This window comes from Cydia pomonella, chromosome 3 (genome assembly GCF_033807575.1).
Source record: "Cydia pomonella isolate Wapato2018A chromosome 3, ilCydPomo1, whole genome shotgun sequence".
NCBI lineage: Eukaryota > Metazoa > Arthropoda > Insecta > Lepidoptera > Tortricidae > Cydia > Cydia pomonella.
Window position 1 is genome coordinate 3,178,309 of NC_084705.1, and position 15,173 is coordinate 3,193,481.

Sequence of the window (15,173 nt, forward strand, 5' to 3'; positions counted from 1 at the left end):
TTTCCAAGCTGAACCGGAGCATCTCTCGCACTCCGCACGCGCTTGGTCCCGGGACCCGCGTACGTCCTTAAACTGCGTCCAAGAGAGAGGTCATTGTTGTGGGCATTGTAATTGTCATCTCGCTTTGTGTGGTAGGGCACAGCACAGCGGATGTCATTCCAATCTAGAGCAGAGCTCAACTGGGGAGGTACCTCCACCTTACAGAAAACCGCAACCAAATAACACTAGACCCTACTCATAGTGGTGTGTTCCTGCCAAGAGAAGGTTGCCAGAGCTCAACGAGGGTGCGGAGTGTTAGGGTCGGCAACGCGCATGTAACTCCTCTGGAGTTGCAGGCGTCCATAGGCTACGGAGACTGCTTACCATCAGGCGAGCCGTATGCTTGTATGCTACTGACGTAGTATCAAAAAAAATGGTCAAAAATAAGTAACGGTTGCGTATTTGTGATTGTTGTGTTGTGATTGTGACTGTCGTGCACACATAACCCCCACACGGATGGACGTGCATTCTTTACGCTCTTTGCAACTGTACCGTTATTTTATTATGAACGTGGAATTTGGAGTAGGTATAACAGTATTGAAAGTAAGTACGTCGACGTGCCGTGGCCGTGCGATTCAAATTAATTTACTTTTAATTACCGAATCCTAACAATAAAAATACTCATTATTGCACACCTTAATAAAAGAAAACAATACAAAAGAAAACAGAAACACAAAGCAGATATATTTCTCTATTGTCGCCACATTTCTTAATTATCGTTTATTAGTTTTATTTACCCCCGGCCCCGACGCAAAAAGAGGGCTGTTATATGTCTGGCGCCAATGTCTGTCTGTATGTCTGTCTATGGCATATTAGCTCGCCAACGGATAGACTAATTTCGATGCTGTTTTTTCACGTGAAAGCAAGATTCCTTGCGGTTATTCTTGGCTATGTTTGATAGATGTAGCCGTGTAGAAAGTATCTGCTCTTTTCTAAAATGTCTACCTAAGTATTAAATAACGCATTTTTGGCATGAAATGGATTTTTTTGGCATAAAGCTTAGCGTAAGGGGTTTAATTCTTAAATTTAAGTAATAGTTATTTCCCTTCTCAAGCTTCCTTTTTATTTTTCATTTTTCAAAATGTTTGATAAAAACTATAAATGTTTCATCAACCATCTTTTAATAGGTCACTGAACTTGCCCGCCACGCTATCACCCATTTAGGCAGCACGGAAATTACGACACACCTGTCCACTACCTTATTCACACCCATTTATAGGCAGATCAAACTGTATGTTAGGTTTTATTTCACATCCTACTATCATAAAGTTCGTCTTTATTATCCATAAGAACTGTGCAGGCTGCATAAAATATATAGGTCTTATAGCAGAATGTAATATCCTTTGGATCTGGACCGAATCCAACGGAGCCGCTTCTTTTCACGATCGCTCTACGCGACCACATTTCCATCGTCACGACTTAGACGGTTGGCAGTCCTCAACTGTGGGTTTCTCCAGGACTTCCTGCCTCGCGACAGCGAAACTGTGGAATGAACTGTCGCCTGCGGTATTTACGGATCGATATGACCTGCAAACCTTCAGTAAAAAGCGTACTCCCATCTCAAAGGCCGGCAACGTACTTAAAATCCCTCTGGTATTACGGGTGTCCATTGGTGACGGTAATCGCTTGCCATCGGGATAATAATACTGTTACTTATTCTGTGCATCGGGTGATTCGTCTCATAAGCCATATATCATTAGAAAATTGTCTTAGCGGCCCGCCATACGGGTACCGGGCACTAGTACTATATCTTCTGCACAGCTGGCTGCTTAGCGATAAGTAGGTAAATTTTACCTACTTATTTAAATCTGTTTATGTTTTTCTTTGCAACCTAACGAACCGAAGTCAAAAGTAGAGATATGGTACACTGTAGATGAGTCGTGTAATCATACCTAAATCCATTTGGTTTTTGGCTTACAAAGCTCTCTCGCCTGGCAGCTTTAATTTGTTTCTGATAAAATTTGTCGATTTTTGCTCTAAAATTAATTATGAGTCTTTAGTAGGTAGTTTATGTAGTTCAAGTGTTAGCGTAGACGATTACGATGCTGATTTCTTATCAAAATTATGTCAAATTTTACGAGAATGATAACGGAATTCTTAGCTTGGAGCAATAAAATACAATAGTTTTGCTCTATAATGATAGCGTGAAACCGCGCTGTATTGTGACGAATATTTATTAGCCGCATTCAGTCACGAGAGCGGTGCGAAGTGGTGAACACACCCGCTCTCGAACGCACCTAGTCATTGGCTGTCAAAAAATGACCGAAGTCACACGGAAGAAAACTTTTTTGGGTTTTGATTTTAGTACACAGAGGGTGAGTTGTAAAAAAAAACATGAATTAAACATGTCTCAGTAGTGAATTCATTTGTATTCTTTTTTCAAAAGTTTTGTCAAAATAATAATTTAAGCGCGGCAGATATAACTTAATTACTCAGTGCTTAATTGGAATATTTTTATAATTAGTGAATGTGTGATAGTGATTTGTTAAAATTCTAATAAGGTGCGTATTTGCAGTAATATGAATTCTAATAAGCCTGTATGAATTATTGGCCAAAATTTTATCATAGCAACGTAAACAGCAAGTAGGTAGTTTGACATTGAACTTATCGAGAGATAGCCTCTGTGCTTTATTTATCTGCACTGATTGACCAATTGAAATTTGTAGGCACTTTACCATTACTTTTGACGTACATTAATAGATAAATATTAGATCATATCGACAATTTTTCGAATACCATTGTTGTTTACAAACTTAGCTTTGAATGGAGCAGTCATACTTTACATTTTTGTAAACAGTTTTAGTGGCATGTTTAAACTTTAAATATTTGTTGCAGCTCAAAGTATTAGTAATAGATGAGGACTATGGAATACTGCAAGAGGCAGATGTTGAATTTGATGTTGATCTTCCAGAGTTCAGGTTTGTACAGGGATTTTAAGCAATTTTTCCTGCTTCAAATTAATCTAGTTAGTAAATAAAAACTTTTCTATGTATGTCAAACTAAAATAGGGCAAAACAAAACGAGTAGTATCAAGTACTTACCTGGGCCGAAATAATATAATTAGCATGAAAGAAGAATATTTTTGTTGTACTAAAAGAACATTTTTCCATATCAGGACAGCCGGTGGGGTGCGGCGCGGGGAGCGGGGTGAGGTGACGGCACCACCACTATTATGGGTCAAGGCTCTGGACATGGTGATGGATAGGCTCATAGTTGCTGGAGTAGACTTCTCTACTGTTGAAGCACTATCTGGTGCAGCACAGGTATGATTGAACTACATTATTTCCTCATTACTATAAATAATGTAGATTTAGGATAAAAGCGTTAAGGTATATTGAATTGACTTGGACTCTTTTCAAATATAAGAGAAGTGGCACCTAAAACATACTATTCACAGGTGGTAGGCTAAATGTATCTGTAATAAAATTGCATAAGTAATACTTTCCAGAGAATGTGCATATTCACAATTTCCCAATGTAATAATTGTCATGCTTGACTTGGCTTTATCCACAGTATTTCATAAACCTGTAGAGGTCATAGACAGTTCAAATAACTGTTCTAAATAATCTTAATTAACATTTGGCATTGGGAACACAGGCTAAAAATGCAGACAAATTCTAGAGTGTAGTTCCAGTTTAATTCAATTTATTTATTCAATAGACAACAATGGTCCATACTGGTTAGTAACATTTAAGATTTAAAACAGATTGTAAGTAATAAAATTGCATAAGTAATACTTTCCAGAGAATGTGCATATTCACAATTTCCCAATGTAATAATTGTCATGCTTGACTTGGCTTTATCCACAGTATTTCATAAACCTGTAGAGGTCATAGACAGTTCAAATAACTGTTCTAAATAATCTTAATTAACATTTGGCATTGGGAACACAGGCTAAAAATGCAGACAAATTCTAGAGTGTAGTTCCAGTTTAATTCAATTTATTTATTCAATAGACAACAATGGTCCATACTGGTTAGTAACATTTAAGATTTAAAACTGATTGTAAGTAGAACAAAAGTGAACAGTACAGAAAAAATCAATCACCTGGTAGCAGTTATAATCATAACACACTCAGATTGTCACTCAATAGGTGGGTCACACAGAGCGAGCGAGCGAGCACGTACGTGTGAGGCAATTTCCTCACGCACGAACCGGCCAGTGTAGACATGCTTCGGCCGAGGCAGCGCGTGCGTTTTCCTCGCCCGATCGCGCCGCCTCGGCCGAGGCACGCGTATGCTCGCTCTGTGTAGACCCGGCTAATAGATGAGTTGAGTCGTATTGGCCTGCTACAGTAGCAGGCCGATACGACTCGAGGCAGAGCAACGAGGCAATTGTATTATGGCATAGTGCATAGTAGCTGGCTATCAGTAGTAGTTTTTGAATGATAAATCTCAAATAAAAAATTAATTTAAGCAATAAAAAAAAAAATTTGTTGATTTAATAGTACTGCTAATAAAAAGTTTATATCTCAAAATACATTAAGCTTTCATTTCACAACACAAATCATTTATAATATTAAATTAAATCTTGCAGCAACACGGCTCAGTATGGTGGTCCAAAGATGGTGAAGCCCGTCTCTCGAAATTGTCTTCCGAGGAGTTCCTGCACACACAACTGGCCACTGCCTTTGTGGCTGACTCTCCCGTCTGGATGGATTCCAGTACTACAGTAGACTGCAGAGCACTCGAGGAGGCAGTTGGAGGTTCTGAGGTAGGATTATTGTAGCTGAGCGCGAGCTCACACAGAGCGAGCATACGCGCGAGGCAATTTCCTTACGCACAAATCGGCCAGTGTAGACGTGCCTCGGCAGAGGCGAGGCACTGGCTCGCTCTGTGTGGACCCGCCTAATGAATAAACTTTGGGACACCAATAACCAAAACCAAATTGTAGGTGATGTCAGTAATTGAACCCGTCCTCTCCCAATAAAAGCTATCAATATATAGCACTCCTCTATCTACCCAGGCCGGAGATTACCGGCCATTGTTTGTTGCCCTTGTCTCCTGTCTCCCCACCCGCGCGGGCCATCCCAGATTTGTTACGACGGATTGTTTCTGTGCCTGAGCAATTTCGCAGTCGAAAGCTTTATTTTGATCTTTAATAAAACTGCTTTTGGACTGGGGTTACAATCGCCGCAGATTTCCGCGCGTAACAAAGGTTCTGTTCTGGGTAGACGACAGGGTAAACTCCATACTTTTATCATGTCAGCCTTGGCCTTACCTCACCATAGCATAGTGACATTCAGTCACTGACAAAGAAATAAAATATAAATTTAAAAAGAAAATAATCGAATTTGTCAGAAGCAACGTTACCATATTCAGATGTCTATTACGAAACGCAAATAAAAGACTTTAACATGTATTATTTGCACGTTATATTCTTTTTAGCGCTTTATGAAGATTAAGTTATTTTTACTAGTAAAGTAAAAAATTGCATTGCTCAACTTTTACCTGTCACAAACGCTAATGATATTTTATCTCAATAACTTGTAAAAAAGAGAGACAGGTGTTGTATCTAATCATCATCAGCAGTAAACGTGTCTGTCATATAGGAGACACATGTTTCAATAATATCAGTTACGCGGACGACATGGTCCTGTTGGGACCGTTAATCGACTTGTTGAAACAACTTGTTAAACTGTGTGAGGGATACGCTCAACAGCACGGACTTAAATACAATGCCACCAAAAGCGAGTTGCTCATCTTTAAGGCACGAAAATATAACATAAGCAAGAGTGCCATTAAAATAGTTGACAAGGTCAAATATCTAGGTCATATGCTTACTATAGAACTGAATGATGATACAGATATGGAAAGGGAAAGAACAGCGATGGCTGTAAGAGGCAATATGATCGCCCGCAGGTTTGCACGGTGTAACGAACAGGTTAAGTTGACGCTTTTTGTCAAACGTTTTACACGTGCAGCCTGTGGGTGAAATTTACACTGAGGGCCTACAACACAATACGTCTACAATACAACAACATCCTCAGGATGCTGTTGAGGCTGCCGAAGCACTGCAGTGCATCTGGCATGTTTGCCGATGCTAGGGCGGACGACTTTTTTGCCATTAGGCGAAAAAGAATAGCCTCACTGCTGAAACGAGTGCGCGGCAGTGGCAACAGCATGCTGAGGTGTGTAGCCGAGCGTCTTGACAGCCCGCTAATTAAATATTGGGTTGCTGTTACGATAGGAAGGGACAAGTAGCCCTAAAAGTCGGAGTATTTTGTAAGTGTTTTAATGTTATTTTGTTTATTGTGTCTTTAATTCTAATTTTTTTTTTGCATTGTTTTCTTTGTGTACACTAACCCTTAGGCTATTAAGATACATTCTACTAACACATCTATGGATTATGTTAGTCCGAAATAAACAATTTTTATTTTATTTATAGTAGTATAGTGGAGAAGAACTCCAGCTGCAAGGCCTTAAGACTCATTTCCCATTGCAGGCTCTCGCCAAAATCACCGGCTCAACAGCCTACGAGCGTTTCACAGGCCCACAGATCCGCAAAATGTTCCGCACCAAGCCCAGGGTATACCAGGCGGCTTCGAGAATATCACTGGTCTCTTCGTTCGCTTGTAGTCTGTTCCTGGGACGGATAGCTGACATTGACTTGTCTGATGGCTCCGGGATGAACCTGCTTGATGTGCATAGTAAGAGTTGGAGTGAAGAGTGCCTTAAGGTAAAATTCTTTTTGCATAATAGCTTCTTCATATTTTAACCGCTTGTAGACTTCGTTGCTTGGTGAACTATTATCAAAACACTGGTATGTAAGGATGCATCCAAGTATATATCTCTTTTCTAGTATTGTTGTAAGCTTGCTACTAGGTCAAATAGGCAATTTGAAATAGACTTATCAGATTTGCTTCTTACACCATATTCGATTTTTTTAGTCTAGTTGATAATGGCACTACATACTAAACTCGTGGTCCTGCGTTTGCATCCCAGTAAGAGCATTTGCATTTTGAACATGAATATCTGTCAACTGAGGAAGCCACCTCCACCTTACAGAAAACCATAGCCAAATAACACTGATAGACCATACTTATAGTGTTGTCTTCCTTAAAGTTGCGACAGCTCAACGAGGGTGCGGAGTGTTAGGGTCGGCAACGCGAATGTACCTCTGAAGTTGCAGGCGTCCATAGGCTACGAAAACTGCTTACCTTCAGGCAGGCCGTTGTTTGTCCCTACAGTTATTGACGGTTTCCATTTATTTTAGTATCAGTATCACAAATGTTGTGTTATTGAGCTTACACTAGAACTGTCTAGAACTAGAATGATTTGTGTAAGGGTGTCCCATAATATTAATTATGTTTTAGGCTTGCGGCGATGAAACACTATCAGAAAAACTGGGTACCCCAGTACCCACGGCGAGCGTGCTAGGCACCATCGCGCCGTACTTCGTGGAACGATACGGATTTAAACCCGACTGCCAAGTGGTCGCGTTCACGGGCGACAATAATTCTGCTCTTGCGGGTGAGATTTGTAGATAAATAAACAAACTCTTATTATGATAAGACAATACTCGTATAGGACCAACTGGGTACACCAGTACCACGATGAGCGTGCCTATAGTAATACCTAACTATTGCGGCTTTATAAATTACGTAACACTTTGAAATAAAGTTAAGAATATTATAGGAAACATATTTCCTTTGTCTTATACGCTGTCGCTTATGCTGTCCTGTGTGTCCCAAACTAGGCTGAGCCGGTATCTTAGTTGGGACCCACCGAGCCGAGATATACTGGCATATATGTATAACAAATTATCAAAAGTTAAAGTAAATTACATCTGACCTTCCAACCCAGAGGGTAAAGGCCTTATTGGGAATAGTCCGGTTTATACTACGTTGGTGGCAAACAAGCATACGGCCTGCCTGATGGTAAGCAGTATCCGTAGCCTATGTACGCCTGCCGGTTTCCTCACGATATTTTCCTTCACCGAAAAGCGACTGGTAAATATCAAATGATATTTCGTACAGTTCCGAAAAACTCATTGGCATGAGCCGGGGTTTGAACCCGCAACCTCCCGATTGCAAGTCGCACGCTCTTACCGTTAGGCCACCAGCGCTTATTCTATGCTAACAATAAAAAATAAAATAGTTATTGTTTAGCTTTCTTGCACGTTTTTAGGCAAGTTTATTTTACAAGCGAGGCGTAAACTAGCATGAACTTGCATGCAATTTACGTTACATTACCGACTACTAAGGTAAACTGCATTTAAAAGTTTAATCAGATACCGCAATGTAATGAAAATTGCATGCAAGTTCCTGCTAATGAACTTGCATGCAAATCATGCAATTAAAATTAATTGAAATTGAAGTGCTTGCTGTGAGTTCCTGTAATTGGCTTTCTGTTTCAATCTTGTTGCCCTATTGTACGTTCAAAGCAGTTGGTTCTCCTTAACATAAATAAATAATCTAAAACTAACCACATATTGTTTATCCAAACCTTACTGTTTGTATTATAATCTAACCCATTATAAAGTAATTCAATGTTATCTCAAGTGTTGGATAAGAAGTAAGCGTAATACATCTTAGATAAGATATACGACGATCAGATGATATAATCATTTAGCAAATATAAACAGCTGGCTGGATAAATTCGACGATTGACAACTTGTCTTTTTTGACGTAAATTATACTTTAAGTATATCGGAATAGAGTTATATTTGCATAGAAGATTGATGATGATTTTACATAGAAGGGGGGGAAGTAGAAACTATGGGGAGGGGTCTGCTGGGCAACCTAATCTCTGGTGGCAATCGTTTTTGTACGAAAGCGCGTGCCGTTTGACCTTCCAACCCAATAAATAACTAGGCTTTAAAATAATTATTATGGTTCCTTTACGATGATTTCCTTCACCGAAATGCGACTACTAAATAATAATTCGTAAGTATGTACGTTTTTGGGAACTAAGTTGTTTCTTTATTTGCTGAAACTTTATTGCACTAAAGAAAACATTCCAAAAAAGTATAAAAGTTGGACTTAAAAACATACTGCATACCAATCAACCGATTCAAATGTAATTTTATTTAATAATTTGACATAATAGCTCATAGTAAAATTTTTTTAAGGACTCCGCCTCCGGCCCGGCTGGGTAGGCCTCAGCCTGGGCACATCGGACACACTCCTCCTCGGCCTCGACCAAGCGCAGGCCCCTCCCGCGGGACACGTCCTCGTGGGGCCGGCCGAGGCCCCCTATATGGCCTTACTGTGCTTCGCCAACGGGTCACTTACAAGGCAGAATCATAGGGATAGGTTAGCCGGACAGAGTTGGGACGCTTTTAATGATTTGCTGAGGGCTACTGTCAGAGGAAATATGGGATATATGGGTAAGTGTCATATGATTTGTTTGAGTGTATGACATGATCCATAGGTCACTTACTAAGGCAGCAAGGTGGGACGCCTTTAGTGACCTTTCGAGGGATACCTACGTATGCACTCTGTGTATGGAATTAATTTGTATTACTAATGGATCGCTGATAAATTTCAAATGAAGAGATAAAATAGTATTTTATGCAATCGTGATATAAAAGAGAGCTTTTCACTCGAGTACCGTGTTTAGGCAACGAAACTTGCTGAGTTGCCTAAGTAAGGAACGAGATTGAAAATGAATATTCCCTTATTGAATATTATTTATTATATATTATATGGTTGTCTGGAAGAGATCGCTGTTGTGACGACCGGTTTGGCCTAGTGGGTAGTGACCCTGCCTACGAAGCTGACGGTCCCGGGTTCAAATCCTGGCAAGGGCATGTATTTGTGTGATGATATTTGTTCCTGAGTCATGGGTGTTTTCTATGTATTTAAGTATTTATATATTATATATATCGTTGTCTAAGTACCCTCAACACAAGCCTTATGGAGCTTACTGTGGGACTTAGTCAATTTGTGTAATAATGTCCTATAATATTTATAAAAAAAAAAAAAAATGTTGTTACCATATTTTTACCTTTACATACTTTGTACCATTTTTTTTTGTAGTGTGCAATAAAGCATTCACTGCCGGGAACTCACCCGGTGGGCGCTCGTGAACTTTGTTCAGATGCCGGACAACCCGCCGGGCGGGTTGTTTTGTACGCAGCTATAGACCACCGGTTTCTGGGGTAGTGCGCCGTTTTTTGTCTGGCAGTGAATGTGTTAATATTATTATTCCCCGTGCAGGTATCTACTACGACACGGCGGAGATCGTGCCGCGCGGCGCGCCGGGCCGCCGGCTGGCGGACGGCTGCGGGCGCGCGCGGCCGGCGCCGGCGCCGCAGTTCGAGGCGCGCGCGCTGCTCGAGGGGCAGGCGCTGGCGCGCCGCGCTCACGCCGAGGACATGGGCTTCCATCTGGGTCGGTGCCATTACATTGTTGACTATACTTATACATAGTTGTCTTTTTTTATACTACGCCGGTGGCAAACGAGCATACGGCCCGCCTGACGGTAAGCAGTCTCCGTAGCCTATGTACGCCTGCAACTCCAGAGGAGTTACATGCGCGTTGCCGACCCTCTAATATCTGAATACGCACTCTAATGCCTTGACAAAAAGAGCGTGATGAGATATTTGTGAGCACCTTGGTCGCTCCGATATTTCTGATGGCAAAACGCACACCCTGATCGAAGTAAAAACCGTGGATATACTATATATACATATCAGGTACGCTGACTAGGCTCCCGTTTCCGCCGTTCCCGCGAAGAAGTAGGTAGCTAATGAACTTTGTGAAATCGACTGATATCATTTGCCCCGCATAATATATTATATAATAAATCGCTTACCCGTTTCAGATGCAAATTCTCGATTAATCGCTACGGGAGGCGCTAGTGTGAACAAGGAGCTGCTGCAAATTTTCGCCGACGTGTTCAACACGCCCGTCTATGTTCAGGTATTCAAAAGAAGAAAAACCTGGAGAAATTGTTTAACTCCGCACTCGATACCATTTTCTTTTTCAAAGTAATATATATCTACTCGATGCTAGTCAAAATATAGGGTTATCCTTTACTATTATTATACTGACAAATTCTTTCTGTTAAACTCAAACTCAACCCACCATTGTACGCTCTCAATGGGTAATCTGTTTACTTTTTACACAGTTTTTGACTATAAATAAAATTTTCTTTATCTTTAAATACAAATAAGTAAATACAAGTAATTTTATTAATAACATAGTTACAGGTCAGCTACCATTGTTGGTATTATACATACATAATTTATGGTTTAAACATTATTACGCGTAAGGCAAAGTATACAACACTTACTTATGATTCATATTAGGATAGGTAGGTTAAGGAACTCTTCAAAGCTATAAAATAAGTGAGTCATGAGCCACATTTTTAATTTTTTCTTAAAGGCTGCGGTGGTAGCTGCTATTCGAACAGTGTCAGGCAAGCGATTGTAGACGCATGGTCCCTAAATATGGATCAATTTCGCTTTACCATTTCAGTAAAACACTATAGTGCGCGGGCTAGTCCAACGCTCAAAAAACCAGTGTACGTGCGCTCTCCGATAACGCGCCTTTGTTCCGCATATCGAGGACACATTTTAGACTGGTTTGGTAGCGTTCGACTCGCCGGCACTCAGTAACCGTATAGGGACCACACAATAAATCGCAAATTATTTTTCCATTTCTTCATTTTGAATCTTACTTCAATTACCATAGAAGTTTTAATTCAATAACCGGTTAAAGAGACCGGACCATTTTTAGGGTTCCGTAGCCAAATGGCAAAAAACGGAACCCTTATAGATTCGTCATGTCCGTCTGTCTGTCCGATTATATCACAGCCACTTTTTTTCCGAAACTATAAGAGCTATACTGTTCAAACTTGGTAAGTAGATGTATTCTATGAACCGCATTAAGATTTTTACACAAAAATAGAAAAAAAAAACAATAAATTTTGGGGGTTCCCCATACTTAGAACTGAAACTAAAAAAATCTTTTTTCATCAAACCCATACGTGAGAGGTATCTATGGATAGGTCTTTAAAAATGATATCGAGGTTTCTAATATCATTTTTTTCTAAACTGAATAGTTTGCGCGAGAGACTTCCAAAGTGGTAAAATGTGTGTCCCCCCGTAACTTCTAAAATAACAGAATGAAAAATCTAAAAAATATATATAATATACATTGCCATGCAAACTTCCACCGAAAATTGGTTTGAACGAGATCTAGTAAGTAGTTTTTTTAATACGTCATAAATGGTACGGAACCCTTCATGGGCGAGTCCGATTCGCACTTGGCCGCTTTTTTTGCAGGTAGTGGCACGCGCGGTTTTAGTTAACAATAGACAAAGGATTAGCCGCTCGGGGCCGGCTACAAATCCAACTATACACGAACTTGCCGTGTTCCAGGAGCAGCACGCGAACGCCGCGCTCCTGGGCGCGGCCACTCGCGCCGCGGAGGTTTGGAGCGCCACGACGGGGGTCCCTCTTACTGGTAAGTATTTAACCCTTTGCGTGGTGATGGAATTTTCCATCATAATATTGTCCTATTAATTAATAGTACATTACGATACAAGTGCGAAAAATAGGAAATTCGAGACGAGTGGCGATAAATTAAAACACAACCGAAGGGAGTGTTTTAAATCGACTCGAGTTGCGACGCTTAAGGTCAGTTCAGTCAGCATAGTGATGGAAATTTCTAAAAATAGACATATTTCGTAAATCTTACCTTATATATTTTTTTTTTACATTTTTACCGAAATGTGGAGGTCAACTAACATTATCCTGATTTATTAAAAAAAAAACATGCATAGAAGTGGGTAGTGACCCTGCCTACGAAGCTGATGGTCCCGGGTTCAAATCCTGGTAAGGGCATTTATTCGTGTGATGAGCATGAATATTTGTTCCTGAGTCATGGGTGTTTTCTATGTATTTAAGTATTTATAAATATTCATATATTATATATATCGTTGTCTAAGTACCCTCAACACAAGCCTTATTGAGCTTACTGTGGGACTTAGTCAATTTGTGTAATAATGTCCTATAATATTTATTTATTTCATTCCAGGATCGGAGCCCACGCTAGCGCCGGTGGCCAGCCCGTACCCCGACGCGGCCACCATCTACACGCCCATGCTCGCCCGCTACCGCGACATGCTCCAACACATCCCTAAACTACAGTAACCGCTTACACTTAACAGCATATCGAAGCCAATTTAACAGAATTAATCAGCCGGAGTAAAAAAAACACTAATAGTTTACTACATCAGAATTGTACCCTCATCATGGTTATGTTTGCTAGTGCAAGCGATATACAGCTTATGCAGTCTTATAATATTCGCAAACCAAACTGACGACCGAAGTATAGAATAGAATAAAATAACATTACGACCGGTCTGGCCTATACTCTGTATCTTTATGTATTTAAATAAAAGTAATTTAATTATGTGTCGAAAGATGGTAGTAAATTTACGTCGCTACAAAGTTTTCTTTGACAATACACCACTATATCAAAATCTCTTTGGTAATAGGATCACAGCCATCAGTTTGGTTTGAGGATACTATCGCGAATACAGGTATTGGCAATCGTACAATGCACAAATAGATAATGACAATCTTTGGATATTATTGAATTTGAATCGCAGCCAAATAACACTAGATCCTACTCATAGTGTTGTGTTCCTGGCGGTGAGTAAGGTTGCCAGAGCTCAACGAGGGTGGGAGGGGGTTAAGGTCGGCAACGCGCATGTAACTCCTCTGGAGTTGCAGGCGTACATAGGCTACGGATACTGCTTACCATCAGGCAGGCCGTATGCTTGTTTGCCACCGACGTAGTATAAAAAAAAAAAATTCCACAGTATACATTCCTAGTGCCCAAATATAAGTGCCTAAGCCTTATAAAAGGTTAAAAACAATCAGTTGCTGTGTATCTTGAAATACTCCTAAGGCCCAGAGGCCTACTTATAGTACTGTTCCAGTTCGATACAATTTAATAGGAAGTATCACTGCAATGTTCTGCCGCTAGAGTGCAGCACTAGCACCTTTCGTAAACCATAGAATAACTTATACATACTGTGCCTTAAACTGATTTTTTGACAATTTTACAGATAATAAAATATGACATTTGTTTACAAAGGGCCTACCGGGAAATGCGAAAATCGAAATTTAGTTATCTGCCTCTCCATCGCTCGAATATGCAAGAGTGATAGAGAGGTTAGATAACGAAATTTCGATTTTCTTGTTTCGCAGTAGGCCCTCAGATTGTGATGGATTGTGGTAGTGGCGCCCCCTACGCAGAGTTTCGCGTATTCCCTATTGGAACAAAGTTGCATTCTTATTTTTTGTTTAATTTTCAAACTCAACAATATCTACTCTATTCCCTGCACTATAGGTTCAAATTTCTGTGGCAAATTCTGGATTTTTCATTCATATAGCTGGGCCTTAGGGAGCGTGCATGAACTGTAGGAGGCAGCACAGGAGCCGTCAGATTTTTGGCGCGAGGCGTAAATGTGTAAAACGTTTTGTAATTTATTGTCTCTCTGTTATATAACACTGATCTATATTAACGTATCAGAGATACACTTATAAATATGTATGCAATTTTCGCACTACTGTTAGCTGTGAGATTTTGGTATGAATTTTTGGTCTAAGTTCCTTTATAGAATTGAGTGATATAGTTATCCAGGGGCATACATTGTAATTTGAGCCCTAAGGGGGGGGGGGGGGGGGAGCCCCCGGCCTGTGAATGCCTACGCTCGTGAATTTATCTATACTTCTAGAATCTAGAACGGTAATGTATCTCTATCATTCTTATACAAATGCGACAGAGAGACATTAACGTTTCTTAGAAGTGATGGAAGCTGACAGTGAAAATCAGGCAATAGTGTATTTCAAACACGAAGGGTACGGTGACAGGTGTCATCTCCATATATAATCTCGCAAAATACTACAGAGAGGGCATCTGTCGGCTTACCCTTTCAGTTTGAAAAATACATATACATTGGATGAAAAAGAAAAATACATGTCAGGTTTGTCAAACAACATACGGTCGGCACATGACGTGCGTTCTAAAACATTCCATCGACCCCTTGAGTCGTGAGGATGCGATAACGCATTCAAAATTCTATTCTTATTTATGGTCCTGGGTTCGAATCCCGGTAAGGGCATTTATTTGTGTGATGAGCTATATGCTCTACACAAAAATAAATGACTTT

The 15,173-nt window shown here is 40.2% G+C and overlaps 1 protein-coding gene across 1 annotated transcript; it reads left to right on the forward strand.

Annotated features, from left to right (window-relative positions):
* The first annotated feature begins 2,081 nt into the window (after positions 1-2,081).
* Positions 2,082-13,594, forward strand: LOC133515802 (xylulose kinase). The gene is made up of 11 exons (XM_061848393.1): positions 2,082-2,354; positions 2,875-2,957; positions 3,155-3,302; positions 4,576-4,752; positions 6,484-6,717; positions 7,355-7,511; positions 9,112-9,369; positions 10,202-10,375; positions 10,809-10,906; positions 12,370-12,454; positions 13,028-13,594. Exons 1-11 carry the CDS (start codon positions 2,298-2,300, stop codon positions 13,141-13,143), a joined length of 1,587 nt encoding a protein of 528 aa, XP_061704377.1. The 5' UTR covers positions 2,082-2,297; the 3' UTR covers positions 13,144-13,594.
* Positions 13,595-15,173: the final 1,579 nt, after the last annotated feature.